Source organism: Pezoporus occidentalis, unplaced genomic scaffold, assembly GCF_034315485.1.
Source record: "Pezoporus occidentalis ecotype Australia unplaced genomic scaffold, CSIRO_AGI_Poc_V1 ctg287, whole genome shotgun sequence".
In the NCBI taxonomy this organism is placed as follows: domain Eukaryota; kingdom Metazoa; phylum Chordata; class Aves; order Psittaciformes; family Psittacidae; genus Pezoporus; species Pezoporus occidentalis.
The window spans coordinates 356959-376929 of record NW_026914796.1 but is presented as its reverse complement, the minus strand read 5'-3'; the positions used below and the strand labels follow the sequence as shown (position 1 = coordinate 376929).

The window sequence follows — 19971 nt, the reverse complement described above, 5'->3', positions numbered from 1 at the left end:
TTTAGCTGGACTATTTTTGGCAACTCTATAAAAAGCTTGGGAGATTTAAAATGTGCTTGACATCAAAAAAGAAAAAATCCTCTCTGGGAATCTTTTTGCTGGTTTATTGCCTAACCCATTTTCAACCTGCTGGCATTAATCCTTCAAAAGAGAGCTTTTAAGTGGCATGCTTTTCTCCGGATAAAAATAAAGTTGAATTGTTTTTGCATTTTTATTATATGAGAACATGTTCAGAAAGATGTTTTTAATCCCTAACAGTGCTTCATGAAAGCCTGTGTAAGGACTTTATAATGCAAAAATCCACTAAACAGAACAAAGATAATCTTTCTTGGTGAGATAAAACCTAGGCTGTTTCAGATGATGATACTGCTGTTTTATTTAAAAACAGCATCCTCATGTAGAAATCTTGACTTCTTAGAATGTTTAAATCAATAAATAATTTTGAGTAGGCCAGGAATTTTATTTAATCCATGCAAAAATTTGCAGTACGAAATTTTTACCAAACGGTTTATGTGTGCTTTACAGGTAAAGATGGAGTAAATGAAACATTTTCAAGTGTCTTCTGCATGTATATTAAACGTGTTGCTCCAGGGAGGAATACCTAGTTCACAGAACGGCTGAGGTTGGAAAGGAAGTCTGGAAGTGATGTAGTCAGCCTACCTACCGTCAATGTCACTTTCTGTATGTGCACTGAGACTGAAAAATAAGAAGATACTGTTGTGGCTCTTGATAGGATAGTAATACTTACTCACATGTGTTATGAGCTAGTTTTGACAGCTAGTTTAAGAAAATAATCTTGAAGCTAGTAATAATAGGCTTGTCTGAACAGATTAACAGCAGGTGTATTTTATAAAGCATGAAATTCCAGGTGAGCATTTCCAAAGCAACCTCTTCAAGAAGTCTTTCTTACAAACATCATGTCCTCAAAATGAAAAATTTACATTGCATGACTTAAGAAGTATTTGTACAGTATTTAACTTTTAGGGTAGCAGTTATTTTTTGCTACATGTAAATTTTTTTCTGATTAGTTAACTTGAATAAGTTAACTTGATTGTTTCTACTTCAAACATCTTAAAATATCAGATGTTCATTTAGGGGTAATGCAGTCTTTCTAAGCCAAAATTGTAGTACTTAATCTTTTTTTTCCCCAAGTAATTATTATCAAACAATAAATTTGTATGCACTCAAAGTTACAAGCCTCCTAACAAAAAGTCAGGCCATGACCCCACAGATACTTGTAAAACATTCGAACGTGTGAGACAAACTGGCTTGGACTCTGACTCGTACTGTAACATGATACTGTACATCGGGCAATGTATCCTTGAATGCTAAAAAAAAATAGCTAATGTGTTAAATCTGTCTTATATGGTTACATGCGTCCAAATTTTTGAAATACTGCTTTTACAACCTGCCTTGTGTTGAACGCTAGCACATGGTGTGTATAATTGCAGATAACTCAGGAGCTGTTTATATAAAATGAAGGAAAAATCATAAATTTGATTTTGGGAAAGCTTAAGTGGAAAAAGCATTAGTCAGAAACAGCTTGCTATAAGCTAATTGCTAGTCTCTGTAGTGATTTCTGATGGTTAATTTTCTTATATTGTTTTGTGCTGGGAATCTCGAAACCTAATGTACCAGAACATTTACAGTGTGTGCTTTTTTTAATTCTTACCTCTTAGTTTAAATGAATAAATGTAGATAGTTTTCTTCTCTACCAGTCATTCAAATCATGGGTGATATTTCTGTTGTAACCATTTCAACCTGAATTTTGAAGGCATGGCAATGCTTAATGTCATACACTGATTATATTTTTGGTGAGTTTCCTCTTGATGGAAGCTTGTAGCCTCTCTGCATGTTATATTATCATTAAAACTTATTTAATACAATAGATCTGCATTTATTCTCTAATAAAATAACCACTTTCAGTATGTTTGCGAACAAATGAGCTGGCCTTTTAAAACTTGAGTGGCATTTTAAAACCGTGTGTGTATGTATTGGAAGTTAAATTGCTCTCTCTGCTTTTGCCCCCTACCTTTTTTTTTTTCCCTCCAGAACAAATACTCAATAATGCCATAGCACTGTTTTATTTCTTGAACAGGTACATTTTTTAATTTCTTAACTGTTTTAAGCTCTGTTATGAGAGCTTACCTGAAAGTTTACAGCAAATAACGGATGCAAAAATGTATCATGAAAGATAAATAAGATGTATTTTAGAGAATCCTAATCTGTCTCTGTAAAGTTTTCTTTGGTTTTTATTGCTTTTATTACTTACAGATTTGTTATCTCTAATTAAAAATGCTCTATGTGACATGATCTCCTGTTACCTCTATTTCCCACTTAGTCCTGCACAGTGTTCAGTACCACTGGAAGTTCCTGCTCAAGAGATGAAACCAGAATTGCTCAAATTAGCTGCATCTCCTCATGCTGCTGAGTTTGGTCTACTTTGACAATATCACTTTTGTTACTCATTGCTTGCCTCACAAAGAGAATTAAAGAACAAGCAGAGACTTCCTGAGAAAAGGAATAGCTGTTTTAACTTTTCCCCAGTCTTTCTAAACCAACTTGTGACCTGTGTTATCTGCTTGACAGTTTAATTTTAAAATTAAAAGAAGTAAGAAGGGTCTCAAAAGCTATTCTTTTTGAAAATTTTTACTGATAAAATTGTATACACCAGGAGGTACTAATATGATATTTTTGTGGGAATTCACAACTTAATATTTGTAAGAAGTAAATTGGATATGCCTCAAACAGCATTTTGTTGAGAAAGCATGAATGTGAAAATGGATTCTAAAAGCACGCTTTGATACTGAATGGTCATCTTCTATTGCTTGAAACAATATTGGTGCCTTTATTCTAAAAATAAACAGAAATTTCTGTAAGAAAACTCATGCGTGAAGTGCTAAAAACCAGAGGAATAGTTCCACCTGCTCTGCCTGTTCAGAAGCATAACTATTCAGTATAAATATAATTTTTTCCCTGTGATGTTTTAAAATTAATACATATGGATTCTTTCTATAGTAATTTTTAATAATGAAAGGGACTTTAGCGCCTATGTTGTCTATAATTGTTTATCATCAGCTTTACTAAATAGTTCCAGTAACCACTTACTAAATTATGAAAGACCCATTTGAAAAACAGGGTAAATTCACAACCTTGTTTATTATAAGCACATTTCTTAAAAATTTGCAAGTACATATTAGTTTGTTTGGAGCATATAAAGTCCTTTTGTTTTGCTTAAATTTTTCAGAGGAAGTTGTTACTGGAAGGTGTGGTTCCTTCACTAGTAGGTTTTGGTGTAACTAGCACCAAAAATTCATGACAAGTAAACAGCAAACTCATTAGCATTGGTACTTTATCTATATTGTATATAGCTGTAGGTAGGCAGTACATATATTAATTTTCTCCACTACTAATGCCAACTTGCAAACCAGTCTGAATATGATATGGTAGAGAGTTTTTCTGCCTGCTCAAAAAACTGAAGAGTTTTGTGCTTCTGTTATCAGGTTTGGTTTTCTGATTCCTTGCTGTAGAGAAATAAACCTGACTACACTAACTTTTTTTGTACAAAATTGTGGGTATTAAAATTACTGCACAACTAATTGTATACATAGAACTGAATCAACTGTAAATAACATTTTTAATCTAGCTTTTAAATACTTTTTTTCCTACGGGTGGGTCAATCTGTGATGTAGATAGAGGAAATTTTCTATTGTAGAGAAAAGTTACCTTTTGCCTGACCTTAGGATTTATGACATTTAATGATTTTGATACAGTTGTTGCCTTTCCCATGCTGTCAGCGCACTAAAATGCAGAGATTTTTACATCAGCACATAATTTATGTGTACTGAGACATACAAGCAGGAGAGCTCATATCCACAGGTAACTGCTAGTTAAAAAGCATGCACACACACACCTGTTCTGCCGCATTAATAAAAAAAAAATGTTTAGGCATGTTTGGAGCATACATGTCTGCCTGTGCTAACCGGGTAATACTTTGTGCATTTTGATTGCCTTTAAAGAAGGGTTGGTTGGTTGCGGTTTTTTTCCCTACTTAGTAACTAAAACTTCTGTGACATAAATGTGAAATCAAGCTGTAACTTAAGAATGTTGATCATGCCCTGGTGGCTTCTGAAGACAACCATAGATGCTGAGGAGTGTAATTCTGAAATAAAGCCCTATGACATTAAACAGAAAGGTCAAATCAGTCATTAGTGAAATGAACCCTCCATCTATAAATAGTAGCAGTTTTTATAACACTCAGGAGTGAAGGAAAATAAGAATAATCAGAAGAGAACACGAAGCAGATTCTGTATAGTTATGTTTTATTGCTATTTTCTTGTAGTTCCAGTAAGAATCTGAAAGCATAGCTCTATTTTCTCTCAAAATGCGGAACAAATGTTCACATTAAGGGACCTGGTTTGTACAGCAGCTGAACAAAGATGTTAAATCTGTAAGCACTTCTGCATATTGAACATTGTAAACAGTTTAAATGTTTTAAGTTATCATATTTCTGTTAGCTCTTTGTAGTTTGACTTGCATTTTAGTATCCTGAATTATTCCTTCTACACTGCAGCTAGCTAAATGTATTCTTTGAATTTATTAATTGTGTGACATCACCCCTTTTATTTTTTTTTTTTACTTAGTTTAATGTTTATTTTAAAGGTACTTTTGATTCTGGTCCCAACATCTGGGTTTTTATATACCTGTCATTTCTTGCCTTCCTGCATTATTTCAATTCCCTGTGCAGCCATATTTCTCGGTATTTCTCTACACTTATTACAAAATCAGATTAAATGAGGGAGGAGAAAACCTGATGTAATATGCTTCAGACTAAGAGTGGGAAAAAAACTTTTTATTTTTTCAAATGCATAAGAAAAATCCATTGCAAATCTGTTACATGTTTTTACAAAATGTATGTGTATGTGATACACAGTAACCATCCATACTCTCTTATGAGTAATTCACCAACACTGGAGTGAGCTCACAATGGCTGTGTCCGAAAAGTAGGGTTAAGCCTGAAATATTTCTCCATCTCCTTTTCTACTCTTGTCAACAGTATATCTGTTGCTTAATTCAGCATCCACAGAATATAAACATGTTTGGTAGCATTTTAATTTTTTAGTAAGTCAAAAAGTCATATTTTTAGTAAGTCAAAAAGTCATATTTTTAGTAAGTCAAAAATGTTTATACTTTTTCTAGCTTTGAGGTCTGTCTCTCTTTACCATTAAGAAAAGTTCTTCAGCGTGCATATATAATATCCAGCACTTAATAGCTCGTAACACAAAATTAATTTGTGCAGAAACTATAAAATGCAGAACAGTGCCGAAAGTGTATTGATTATACAGAATAGTATCTGGTGATAAAAATAGTTGGTGGTGTGGTTTCTTGGGGGTTTTTTTGTTTGGGTTTTTTTTTTTTTGGAGGGAGGGGAGGTTGTGGGTTTTTTTGTATTTAATCTTTCTTGCTTAATATATATATACATTTAAACATCACCAGGTTTTAATATATTTATAACTTATAGGTAATATATTTTAAATATGTATCTTTATTAAGTGATCAAATATTTATGTGTGTAGTCTAATGTTAAATATTTTATTTCTCTTGCCTTTTTCCTTGCAGATTTGTTCCTTACTACATTACCAAATTCAGAAAACATTCAGTTTGAGACATGGGTAAATAAGGTAAGAGTGAAAACTCAATCATTCTACTAAAATACAGAGAAGCTTAAAAAAAAAAAGAAAAAAGTTATCTGATATTTATTGTTTCAGGAATGAGTGGAACTGATGTTGAGGCACTAACTGCACTATTTCATTTAGACTCCAGAATATCACTGGAGATGTTTTTCTCCGCATAAGCTCCTCTGCAGATTTTTTTAACATGACTTAAGTAATTCAATCAGACTGCCTTCATTCACCTTAGCTGCACTTCTGCTGTGTCATCAGCTCTTCTAGGTTACTGATACTTAGCGTGGTAATTTATGAAGAAACAGCTGATCAGATTTCTTTATACTTACTGGCTCGAAGAGCTGATTTCTTTTAAGCTTTCTTAGAGCTATGACTTCATGTCTTGGATAAGATTTTGTGGGAAGGAAGTTCAAAATCTCTCTTCTGTTACAGTATGTATGCAAGTCAAAGTTGAGAAAATCCTGAGTTCTACATTAACCAAACACCACAAATGCAGTTCAGGGTTGGGGAGCAATAGGTCAGTGGGTTGTTTTTATTTATTTATGGAGATTCTGCTTTTGTATTGCTTGATTCGGGCAGGGATTAGTGAAAAACCTCATTGATATTAACAGTTAATGAAATCAGTTGATTTGAAACGAAATGTATGCTTTACATGAAATCTGTTATCCAAAAGGACTATAATTAATAATCTTAGCATGTGTATGTTGAAAGTTTACTTGTTTGTTGTAACAGGAGGTGTTTCACATGTTTCTTATTAGTTAAGGAATTAGGTTTTTAGGCTTTATTTGCCTGAAAATTTATCCATTATACGGCAGCGAGTCACTGTAGAGCAGACAACAGAACTGCTGAAGTGGAGGAAAGGAGGAAAAAAAAACGAGAGGCAAAAGTAATGAAAAGTAGTGAAAGCTGCCACAGAAAAAATATGGACTCAGTCAGACATCAATGTGATCAGACAAAAGCCATTTATTATCGAGCATCAATCCTTTTTATACTGTTCTCTGCATCTGCTTACAATAGCTTGCTGTATTATAATTGGATACATATTCTTGCAGCACACAGCAACTAGTAACAATTAATCAAATAAGCGTATGAGAACTTAACGTTTAAAATTTGCTATCAGTCCACTGTTTTGTGGATAGCACAGTCCAGTTTCTTCTTACCTTGCTTGCACTGTTACTTTTGCTTCTTTAACCACGTCCTCCTTCATCCTTGGTTCATGTCGAGCTCCATGTAGGCACTTGCTGACTTGGGAACATGGCCATTCTTTGCTAAAAATCCATCCACAGAAAGCTGTACTAGACACATTTTTTTTTCTTTTACAGCAGTGGGTCATGAATTCTCTATTTCTAGCTTTTATATAGACTTAAAATATGAATAGTTTTTTATTTTGATTAATTCCTTTCTTAGAATCATAGAATCATTAGGGTTGGAAAGGACCTAAAGATCATCTAGTTCCAACCAGGGATGGGCAGGGACACCTTACGCTTTCTTAAGAAATTAAATGTTAGTGATTACACAAACTTTTGACCTGTCTCCTGTAGGTGAGTTTTTTTTCAAAATTTTCTTTTTTTTTTTGGATTTTCCAATTTCATGTATTGTAAATATTATCCTACGTGATAAATTTTGCGTGCATAGATTTTCCTGTCTTGAGAAAGAAGGAATTTTATTTTATGGAATCAGTCAACACAGTAAACATGTCATACGTATAAAACATGTACATATATATCAATCTTAAAATATATGAATTAATCCATTAAAAGCTGTTAAATGGCTCTACAAACATAGGCAGTGTATTTCATTGTACTGATGCACCATAAAATGAACTGAAAAATATTTGCCTGTATGATATATGCTTTTCTGGCCAACTGAGCACAGGGTGTGGTCATCTTTTCTGTTTGGAGATGATTTGCATCTTCTCCTCTCCCCCTCCTCATCAGAGTCATTGTAAATCATATGTCAAGGTAAAGATAAATAGTCAAACATTCATGTACTAACAGTTTCCAGAGTTGCATCTTCAGCAGCACTACAGTCTGCAGATGGAGTATGCCATCAATAAACAATATGGATAATTACACAAAATCCACAAAACTGTCATTTTCTCAATGGCTTCGTGTATGCCTGTGTGCAGAGAACTTGATATGAGCTTATTGCAATGACTAGAAAAGTGGGCCTTACATCATCTCAAATGGCTATGAAAACTTAACATTTTAAATGGTTTTCTTTCAGTTGTGATACAGTTCTGTGATAAACAAGCATCTAGCCAACACTCCTATTTTGTCATTGTGATGAAGTATTGGAATATTGTTCTCTGCAGACCTAGGTTTTAATAATAGAAATATAAAATAAGACCTAAACCAGACCTAATGTAAAATCAAGTTATTTCCTAATTAGAAGGATCAGAAGTTACTTTTAACAGGTGTGCAGGTTTGGGTTTTTTGTGTGCATATATCTATAAAATCACGTCAATATGCATAAATGCGCATTAGTATGTACAATCAGTTACGATTTAGATTGTGTTGCTGAAATAATCCAATCTGTTCTGCATAATACGGCAAAATATATGGACAATTAGTATCTGAATATTACTATTACTGGATTTCCATAAAATACCATGAAGGATTAGAAATGCAGAAACTCAGTCCCAAGTTTCAAATAGCACATTGTTTTCCATAGCTGAGATGTCACTTTATCTGCTTCAGCACTTTTTTATTGCCTTTTGCTTCAAAAGTCAAATTTTATCCCTTAGTCTGCAGTTTTTCTTTCATCTTTGTCCTATTTGATAGGATGGGAACTTCTCTAAAGCTGAAAAAATTCAGAAAATGCCTAGTGGTGTGAAAGTTGTTGGACAGTCCGTGTTTGCAGATTTTGGTGAGTTTTGTTCTTCTAAACTATCCTGAATGTTTCTTTTGCATGTTTTGGTTAAATACTGTAAATGAAAGAGCAAATAAAGATATTTAGCTCTAAAAGGTTTGCTGGGTTTGGGTTTGGGTTTTTTTGTTTTTTTGGGGTTTGGGTTTTTGTTTTACTTTGAGGTGTTGTATCTGTTTGTCTGTAAATCTTGAAATATCTGGGAATAATTATTAATAAATGAAACTTAGTTCAACTTTACTATCCCAGTACATTCTGCATCACATATATCTACTTTTGAGTACCGCACATAAGGACTGCTGCTTTGAACCATGGTACAACGCCAAAGTTACTTTTATCAGATGTATTTAGTTACTATTTTTTCCCCGTAATCTTGTTCAGAAGTTATTAAATATTCATAAATTCTTCAGTTGTACAAACTAATAGAGCCAAAATGTAAATTAATTAAAAACTACTTGTAAATATGGCTGAAACATGATAAAACCTCAATGCTTTTAATTGAAAATTCTGGAAGGCTTTTGGACTGAAATAAAACTGAATTTCTTTATAAAGCTATTTTTGTAGGGATTAGCAGAAGCCTGTACTTTTCTACTGGAACGTACATTTTCAATTGGTTATGGCTTATCAATGTGTCTCATGTTATGGAGAACTGTAAATTTTGTGTTTGTAGTCAAAAAAACCTTCCCTGTGCACTAAAATAAAATTTTGCAACCCAAGGAAGAGTGCTACAGGCCCAATTCTGCTAACAGTATTGAATGTAAATAATTTATTGTATAAATATAGTAACTTAATTTTTTAATACACTTTTTAATTGTGAGACTAAGCCTGTCTTTGACTGTTGTCAAGTGGTAAACTTGTTGGTTTAAAATCTGTTTTAAAGAAAATTACAGTGTTTTAAATCAAAAGACAGAGCCTGTATTAGGCCCAGAGGCTGTTTTTCTTGCCTATGCTGCCATTTAGAAGTATTCTTAAGAGTTCTAGCAAAGCAATTTACTGACACGTAACTAGAAGGCACCTCTGCTGGGTAGGTAATTATCCTTACATCCTCATCTATGAACTATGAATAGGTTTACAGATCTATTGTAACTGAAGTAAAGTAGAAGCTGAACTTTACGTTCTTCTGTGAAATGTTTAACACATTTTCTAGAACCTTTTACTGCTGATCTATAGATATAACCACTTGTGTATATAATCTCTGATGATACGGGTTTTGCAGTTTATAGAAAAAAAAGTGTTAATGTGTTGGGGTTTTGGTAACCATTTTCCAAGCTGATGTTCTGAATAATGTGTCTTAATAGGTGCTAAGTAGAAAGGTTCTTTTAGATTTATTTTGTTTTAACAAGGGCAATGTGGAAAGCAGTCTTCATGTATGCTAATTTTATCTCTGTTAGGTAGCTAATGAACCTGAATGACATATCATAATTTTAGAAATTTATGACAATTAATGGGTTTTTAATAAACGCTGGGATATCTTTGAGAAGAGAAGTCAAACTGTTCAAATATAAAAGTTAAAATTTTGAAAATGTGAATAAATGGAATGCAGTGTGGGGCACCGTGTGGATTTGGTACAGCTAAGGTTGTGAAAGACAGTGGCTGGTATAGCTACTTTAGCTGTGGGGGTCTGCTGTTTTGGACTTCCATCACCAATTGTTTAATACTCTGCTCTGCTAATTACAATCAAATTAATAGGCAAAGCACTAATGTGAGGCAGTTATGGAGCAATCTTTCTAGTAAGGTTGAATACAACGGGAGGCATGCAAGGACTTAACAAATGCATGCAAAGAGAATCATAGAATCGTTAGGGTTGGAAAGGACCTTAAGATCATCTAGTTCCAGTCCCCCTGCCACGGGCAGGGACACCTCACACTAAACCATGCCACCCAAGGCTTTGTCCAACCTGGCGTTGAACACTGCCAGGGATGGAGCACTCACAACCTCCCTGGGCAACCCATTCCAGTGCCTTATCACCCTTACAGGAAAGAACTTCTTCCTTATATCCAATATAAACTCCCCCAGTTTAAGTTTTAACCCGTTACGCCTTGTCCTGTCACTAAAGTTCCTAATGAAGAGTCCCTCCCCAGCATCCGTATAGGCCCCCTTCACATACTGGAAGGCTGCTATGAGGTCTCCACGCAGCCTTCTCTTCTCCAGGCTGAACAGCCCCAACCTTCTCAGCCTATCTTCGTATGGGAGGTGCTCCAGTCCCCTAATCATCCTTGTGGTCCTTCTCTGGACTTGTTCTAGCAGTTCCATGTCCTTTTTGTGTTGAGGACACCAGAACTGCGCACAATACTCCAGGTGAGGTCTCCCAAGAGCAGAGTAAAGGGGCAGGATCACCTCCTTCGACCTGCTGGTCACGCTCCTTTTGATGCAGTCCAGGATATGGTTGGCTTTCCGGGCTGCAAGCACGCACTGCCAGCTCATGTTCATTTTCTCATCAACCAGCACCCCCAAGTCCTTCTCCGCAGGGCTGCTCTGAATCTCTTCTCGGCCCAGCCTGTAGCTGTGCCTGGGATTGCTCTGGCCCAGGTGTAGGACCTTGCACTTGTCATGGTTAAACTTCATAAGGTTGGCATGAGTCCACCTTACAAGTGTTTCAAGGTCCCTCTGGATGCCATTCCTTCCCTCCAGGGTATCAACCGAACCACACAGCTTGGTGTCATTGGCAAAGTTGCTGAGGGCACACTCAATCCAACTGTCCATGTCAGCAGTGAAGATATTAAACAAGACCGGTCCCAACACCGGTCCCTGAGGGACACCACTTGTTACTGGTCTCCAGCCAGACATTGAGCCATTGACCACAACTCTTTGTGTGCAGCCATCCAGCCAGCTCTTTATCCACTGAGTGGTCCACCTATCAAATCGATGTCTCTCCAATTTAGAGACAAGGATGTTGTGTGGGACAGTGTTGAATGCCTTACACAAGTCCAGGTAGATGACATCAATTGCTCTACCCCTGTCCATCAGTTCTGTAGCCCCATCATAGAAGGCCATCAAATTGGTCAGGCAGGATTTCCCCTTCGTGAAGCCATGCTGGCTGTTACCAAGCACCTTGTTGATTTTCATGTGCCTTAGCATGCCATCCAGGAGAATCTGCTCCAAGATTTTGCCAGGCACAGAGGTGAGACTGACTGGTCTGTAATTCCCCGGGTCATCCATTTTCCCCTTCTTGAAAATGGGGGTTATGTTTCCCTTTTTCCAGTCGTTGGGAACTTCACCAGACTGCCATGATTTCTCAAATATGATGGCCAGCGGCTTTGCAACTTCATTCTCCAGCTCCTTCAGGGCCCGTGGATGGATTTCATCAGGTCCTACGGACTTGTGCGCATTCAGATTTTTAAGATGGTCTTGAACCAGCTCCTCTCCTACAGTGGGCGCAAGGTCTTCATTCTCACCGTCCCTGTATCTGCCTTCCAAGATTTGGGTGCTGCGGTCAGAGCCTTAGCCAGTGAAGACCGAGGCAAAGACGTCCTTCAGAACCTCAGCCTTCTCCAAATCCTGTGTAGCTAGTTCTCCCGAGAGCTTCCTGAGGGGGCCTACATTCTCCCTAGTCTGTTTTTTATTTGCTATGTACCTGTAGAATCCCTTCCTGTTATCTTTAATACCTCTAGCTAAGTTTAATTCTAACTGAGCCTTAGCTTTCCTAACCTGGTCCCTAGCTTCCCGGATAACATCCCTGTACTCTTCCCAGGCCACCTGTCCTTGCTTCCACTTTTTATAAGCGTCTTTTTTTCATTTGAATTTGAAAAATAAATGTAGAGGGACAGCATATATGACAAAGCAGATGGAGAGGCAAAGAACCACCAGTATCATCTGTGGGAGGGGATGCTGGTTTTCAGAAACTGAGTTTTCGGAACTGGTTGTTCAGAAAGATCCCAGCCATTTCATCTCTGAGAGACCACCTTGCAGTATGAGGGTCTTGCTTCCACTTCCTGAACAGCTGCATGCACACTCTCATCTTAAGCTACATTCCAGATCACTCAGGTTCATCCGGGGTAAAGGATGGGGAATTTAATTTTTAATGGCCTTTCGGCCCATTGATTTTCCTACGCAAGTTAAAAGATTGTTATACATGTAGGTGTGTGCGTTGATAGAGAAACAGTTTTATTCTGACAACTACAGAAATACTTGTTTTCAAATTTATTGAACACTATCATGACTTTATTATTTCCTTTAACAGTGGGTAGGAAATAGAGTAGTGCATCAATTTTATTTTATTTTCATCTTCCCAGCATTAATTTAAAGTAATCAGGACAAAAAAAAATTGTTTTCTTATGGAACAAACTTTTAGCGACTATTAAAGTAAACATGGTACTAAAACAATATGTATGAGTAATGAAGGGATGTAATTCTAAGTGCCATGTTCTTAATGAAATGGAATTTGAAGGAAGTTAAATAACATCCCACCACCATCAAAAAAACCCTAACAACAGTTAAATAGTAATGTGTTAAAGTGACTATATAATGCATGGTAGGAGGAAAAAGAATTTCAATGCAAAGGAGGATCTTGAGTTCTGCTCATGTTAATAATGCTATCAGAGTAACTGCTTTTACCCACTGTGCTATTTCTGCATATGTTTAGGTACTTCAGAAAGTAAGTATTTAGCGTCTAGATTCTGCTTGTAGTGAGCTGAAGTTAAAGAAAATGCCTTGCTAGAGATAGTTTGTCAGACTTGAACATCTTTTTTCAGTTTTCCATTTCAAACATGATGAAATAATGATTGCCGTAAGTCAAAATAAGTCAAGGTATGATTGTTTGCTGCTTGGCTATTTGTAATGGACCCTGAAAGATGTTGTATTGCACAACCCATCAAAATACCACAATGAAAATGTAAAATGAGAGGCATTAGAAGGTTGTGCCACCTTTTACTTAAGTAACTTTTGGTGAACTATGTGAAGTACTAAGCAGAGCATACAGAATCCACTCACACTGCTTTGTGGATGCTGCAAGCACCTTCACTGCTGGCTCTGGAATACAGCTGTTGTGACTAGAAACAAGCTCAATATACAGTTGCAAGCCTGCTACATTCGTACTTCTGTGCTGCCTGCCTCTGTTTTCTTCTCCTTCCTTGAATTTTCCTTACCTAATTGCTGATGTGCCAGCCTTGCCATTTGCTATAGGTCTCAAAGTATTTCATATTTCTCTGTGCTTCCACTCTCTGTGACTTCTCATTTAGTAAACCTTGTGCATATTAGACTCTGGAATGATGTCAGGTCCTGATATGAGCTTGAGCATTTTGCCACCTGTGCTGCTGCCTTCTCATTTACACCCACCTTTTTGTACACTGGTATATTTCTGCAGTACAAGATTCTGATTTATTGATCTCACCTACATCTCAGCAAACCATGTATTGTTTCAAAAGGTGACTTTGTCGAGCATTATTTCCTGATTCCGAAAGTTTTATTTGAAGTACCATTTCCAGCCTTAAGTATTTACCTGTTGTTTGAAAGAAGGGGGCAGATTTGAATAAGATCCTGACTGAGAGCCTCCAAAAGCAACTAACTAATTTGGGGCAAGGTTTTCTTTCTTAAACTAAGCAGGTTGAACTAGCTATCAAGTAAAAATTATTTAGATAAGTGGACTTGGAAAAAACAGACATTAGGTGACTCATGAAAAACTATCACAGATGTTAGAGTAATCTTAGCACCAAGTCTTGCTGAAGTACTGGAATAATTTTTCTTTTCTCATGAAGAAATGCAATTGTATGCTTGTATACAGCTCTGTGAGTTGTATATAGCTCTGTGAGTTGTGTACAGCTGTATCTGTGAGGTCTAGTACATTTCTGTGTATGTGTGTGTGTGTATTTTAATGGAAAAATATGCAAAAGTAGGTGTATATATAAATAGATTTATGATAATAAATACTAGACTTAGACTTTTTCTAAATTGGAACTTCTAAAATAAGTATCACTCCCCTCTGTTACATGATAGTAATGATTTGCACATTACCTGATGAAAGGACAGGGAACAATTGACATATTTGTATTGTCCTTTTAAAAACAAATAAGACATGCTCTATGGTACAGTTATTACAAATGGCATTTCAGTTAATTAAGGTGAGCAGAGTCAGGCAGTAGAGAATTCTGCACTTATTTGGCTGACACATTGCTCCAAACAGTTAGAGCTCTTCATTACTTTTTCTGTTCTTCTCATGTCACTATGGTAATTGCAGCGCAGTGGTTGCTATAGCAAAAATGATTAATCCTCCATTGTTGTTATCAGTATGCTAGCAGAGGCTTTTTATAAGATCTGCTTTGTACTGTCTTTAGAGGAAATCATAAATGTTGGATAGAATCCTGATGAATAATTCCAATTATAGAGTTCTAATAGTTGTCACTTGAAACAGTGGGAAATTTTGTATTTGTTAAAAAATTTAAGGATTTCAGTGGGATGCTCTTAAAATGACCAATTTTTTTAGTAACAAGAACAACGTGAACCGTATTTTGGACACACAAACCTGCTATTTTCTTTTTACTTTGAAGATTAATGAACTATGCCTTTAAGCACCTAGCACAGAATATTGTGCAGTCTATCCAGTCCATTAATTAATTTTTATAGGAAATTGATGTTATAACTTCCATTCGAGTATGATTGGTTCAGTTCAATAGTGGAGATTGATAAATCATCCTCTATAACACCTGATCTAAGAATGTAGAAGGTTGATTAGTCAGTCATTAATTTTGCTTAGTTTAGGCAAAAAAAAATGGTGCAGTCTGTATATAAAGAGAATAAAAGTAGCTTTTTTAAATCAGTCTTGATCATACTGTTGACATTGTCCTCATGAATAAAAACAACAGAGCTCTTTCTGAGGGTAGCATTTAGCCATTTTTACCTGAGTTCTTTATCTTTTACTCACCATTTGTTTTCTTAGGTGCTGCTGAGTCTCTCTGTTAACCGAGAGTGCTGTGTGGGCTGACAGTGGCTGTAGTTGCAGCCTTAGATGATGTGTTACTCAGTACTCCTAAGTAATCTTAGGTGTGTTCTTGAATCCTTCCAAAATATAAACACTAATTCTGTTACTTCTTTCTCTCCAGGTATTTAGTACGGCTTGGGTGTAGTGAGGTATTTCTATCTGCTTAGTTTTGAATGTAGTTCCAAAGCTGTGTCTATTTCTGTGGGGAAATCTGCTTTCCATATTTTGCCAAGTTCTTTCATATGTTGCTGACAAAAGCTAACATCTCCTGGGGGAAGGAAAAAAGATATAAAATAGTTGATGTCTTTTAATGTTAATTTTTGTCAAAGGGGCTAGTACATTAAGAATTACTTTGCTTTCTTTCTGGTACTAAAATTAGGAGTGGTGCATATGCCACCTGCTTATCCATTCTTTGTTGAATAGCTTAATCTCCTCATGACTTCCCTGCCTATGGCAGGGGTTTGGAACTAGATGAACTTAAGGTCCTTTCCAACCCAAACCATTCTATGATTCTATGACTGAATTTTTCTTAGAAAATGTGCATGACTAATATAACAAAAACTCCCAACCCAATGTTTAGCCACAGAGGTGGCTTTCTGTTATTAGTGTTATCCCCTTCCTTTGTTAGCATGTGAAAGCTTAATGCCATATGAACTTTCTATATGTGTAGCAGTAGCTAGTTCCAAGCTGTACAGTCAGGCTTTGTAGTTTCTGTACTAGCAATATGAGATAGTTGGAATTAATAGTTTCCAGCACTAACTCCAAGAGGAATGTCAGTGCTACTCCTTGCTTAGTGTGCAGGGGGGTTCTTGTTCTGTATTTAATTTTGTTTTGGATTCTGGTTAATGTATTTGATGCAGTCTTCCCATTTAAGATAGAAGACCTTCCTGTTGGATCAGATGCCACATGGAGGTCTCTGTGCAGTTTGCTGGTGCACTTTGTTTAAAAGCTTTTCTTGCAGTGGAGGTGTGAATAGGAGTTCTTTGGAAGGATACAGGCAAAGTCAGAATTGAGTGTAAAGGAGAGTACTAGAAGGGTTTCTTTAATGTCCACAGAACTTTGAATCATCTGAAAAAGCTCTTTGCATCTGTTTTTTTGAAGCTGTGATTCACGTTTTCTAAAAGCAGCTAACACTGATTCCTTTAATAATGCATAATTATCTTAGTAATTTATTATAATTGTCATGACCATCTTGTTGAGCACCTACAGGCAGAGTGTGACAAAGGAATTCTAATAATTTTATTACTTTAGAAGATAAGATAATCAAACAAACCTTTATTTTGTTTGAGTACCAAACTCAGGCATACTGGTTGTAGTCTTCTTGTCTGCCTCAGAAGGGTATTGTTTTGAGCACTACCATAACAGGGCTTTTTCCTCCTTGTTTTCCTACTGTTCATTAGAACTTTAAATGAAAGGCTCATGAGGAAGGAGAATGAGAACTGGGCAAAGCCATGAGAGAGAAATGTGAGCAAGTTATACATATGGTGAAATAAAAAGCATATAAATATTCATTAGGACATATTGTATCAAACAAGAGATGCCTTATGCGTATTTCGACTTTAAACAAGCAGCAGAGAAAAACTTGGCTTTTACAACACTATGATGAGAACACTTTTTTCCTCATCTTTTTGAAGGGAACTGGGGAAACTGCACCAGCAGAAGATCTGTACCAATACAGGGACTGCAGCTTGTCTAGAATCTGTATTCTCAAGAGAGAACAGTCGGTTCTCTAGGCATGAGGACTTTGTGGTATATGAAGGGTCTTGCTTTTATGTAGCGTCAGACTCAGAATTACAAAAGCTAGACTGTTCTCACTGTCTTAGCTTGCATAGTTAGCTTATTTCTATCGTCCCGAAAGCAATTTGTTTTTCTTTAACACAACTGTAATGAGTTGTAATAATCAGTCCAAAAAAATGTTGATTCCATTTTTGTTTTTAAATGCGATTACACTGCAGCAGAACTACATAGCTATTTAAAGTAAAAAGATTTGGATCATACGCCCACCAAAAGCTTTTTTGTTCTTCCTAACTACATCTTTATCTTGCTGTATTACAAAACAATTTTGAATTGAGTGATTGTGGTTCTTGCCATTTCCCCAGGTTCTGTTTTTTCATTCCCACTTCCCATGTTGGAAAGTGCATTGTACAAGTGTGTGCAACAAATGTAATAACCCTTGAACTGGTTGCAAAATACCGCTTTTCTGACACCTTTTTCTGTTTTTGAAGGAATTTGAACATCTGAATTGAATAGGTTTTGCCTGTGTTTACTCCTGCTAAGTAAATCATGTGCGTGTTTTTTTAAGATCTTGGCTCTGATACATCTTGGTTTGGGAAGGAGTCCACTATGTATGCAACTTTTTCTTAAAGTGTGAAAGAACTTCATAATTCACTAGCAGTCTCTTCAAAAGTCCATTTGGGAGTGGTGGGTTATGTTTTGTCTTTCCTCTACTGTAGGACCTGCTGCCTAATTGCCTATTCAGCCTAGCTATATTATGCGTGTTTCTTTTTAATTATGGGTAGATGTAGGTGATAAGTCAGCTGTCAGACAGAATGGAGCCATCCCAAAAGGTCTATGCCACTGTGAGATGATAATCAGTTGGTTCAGATTGAAAGGCTAAAAGCTAATTTACCTGCTACAGCAATATCTTAGCCATCCAAGCTGAAACTAGACAAAATCTAGTACCACCATTATGCATTAGCAGACAGCACAACTTCTATGTGTAGATTAGCAGTTCAGTGAGATGCCAAGACCTGGGGGGCAATGAATCTCTTGATAACCACCAACATACAGTTTCATATTTGTACATTGACTATAAAACATGTGCTTATGCTATGGTACATTAGCATTGCATTTTGAACATATAACACTTTTTCATAGCATCATGTTGTTCTTTATCTGATTTTAAAAGTTTTCTTGTGCTTTCTCCCACTCAAACAACTTTCAGAATTGATTGAAAATGTTTGAGCTAATGCTTTTTTCCAAGTTTGAACATTCACAGTCAATGTTAAAGCTTCAGCTGTGAGTCATTTTTCTCATACAATTTCTCTATATGAGGTGTGCTCCTAGTGAGCTGCACAATCTATGTCTTTTGGGTTACTCTTGTTCTGGATTAGATTGCTTTGCAGACAGAGGCAAAATGTTGGGAAGAACAGAGTATCCCTGGCTTGCCTTAATAATACAGTGAACAGGCAGTTGTAAGGAATCATTCATGTGCAGTTCTGGTGTCCTTAACATAAAAAGGACATGGAACTGTTGGAACAAGTCCAGAGGAGGGCCGCGAGAATGATCAGGGGACTGGAGCACCTCCCGTGTGAAGATAGGCTAAGAAAGTTGGGGCTGTTCAGCCTGGAGAAGACTGCGTGGAGACCTCAGAGCAACCTTCCAGTATCTGAAGGAGGCTTATAAGGATGCTGGGGAGGGACTCTTCATTAGGGACTGCAATGACAGGCCAAGGGGGTAACGGGTTAAAACTTAAACAGGGGAAGTTTAGATTGGATATAAGGAAGAAATTCTTTCCTGTAAGGGTGATGAGGCACTGGAATGGGTTGCCCAAGGAGGTTGTGAATGCTCCATCCCTGGCGGTGTTCAAGGCCAGGTTGAACAGAGCCTTGGGTGAGACGGTTTATTCTGCCCCCCCCCATGGCAGGGGGATTGGAACTAGATGGTCTTAAGGTCCTTTCCAACCCTAACTATTCTATGATTCTGTGATTCTCACATGATTCCTCTATAGCGTAAGACTGCTAATTTTGTCCCTGCGTGTTTTGACAGAAGTACAGATTTGCAGTTGATGAGTATGTGGGACTGTTCTTTTTCTAGCCTTTTCGACTGCCTGTAAAATTTGATCTTTATTAACCATGTAGTTCTTTATTATTACTAATTAAGCTGGAATCGTGTGTTGAGAACAGATTAGCTAATGGTTAAGATTTTATTTAACAGTTGAGATTTTATTTGCATGTTAAACATGCTTTCAGTCAGTTGGTAGTGGCAAAGGACACTTGGAGTCTAGGGTATGTTTAGTTAGCCACAGCTACTGCTAGAAATTACCTAGAAATAGCAAGTAAGGATAACCTTGGGATTTATGGCAGTTTGGACTGAGACTTTTTAAAATGTGTATAGTAATGGAAAGTAGACTCTGGGAGCTGAATGAAGACTGCAGAGAATCTCCAGAAACAGATTTTTTAGGTAAACCTAGGCTGAAATACATTATGAGAGCCATGTTGTGCAAGGTGTTTTTACATCTGAAACTAGTGCAGCTTATTTCAGCTGGTCTGATGGGTTCATCCAGCCACTGTGACCAATGCATGTGTTGCCATCTATGGATACCTAATTGCAGTAGAGCAAATGGCTAATGGTACTCCTTTTTGATTTCTGTTTTCTTCCTCCTTTGTGGAGGAATTTAAATTCAAGATTAGAGTTTAAAATTGAAGGGTATTTGTTTAAATTGAAATTGAAACCAAGCATAATGACAAGAGTTAGCATTAGTAAACTAAGTCTGTTAGCGAGATT

General features: G+C 36.6%; 1 protein-coding gene across 2 annotated transcripts in view; it reads left to right on the top strand.

Annotated features, from left to right (window-relative positions):
• The window catches only part of ITFG1 (integrin alpha FG-GAP repeat containing 1), an 83880-nt gene that overhangs the window by 13237 nt on the left and 50672 nt on the right, over window positions 1–19971 (top strand). For both annotated transcript variants that reach the window (XM_062626046.1, XM_062626045.1), the window contains exons 7-8: window positions 5620–5681; window positions 8468–8552. In XM_062626046.1, coding sequence (XP_062482030.1) covers window positions 5620–5681; window positions 8468–8552 — 147 coding nt within the window. The remainder of the gene's footprint in view (window positions 1–5619; window positions 5682–8467; window positions 8553–19971) is intronic.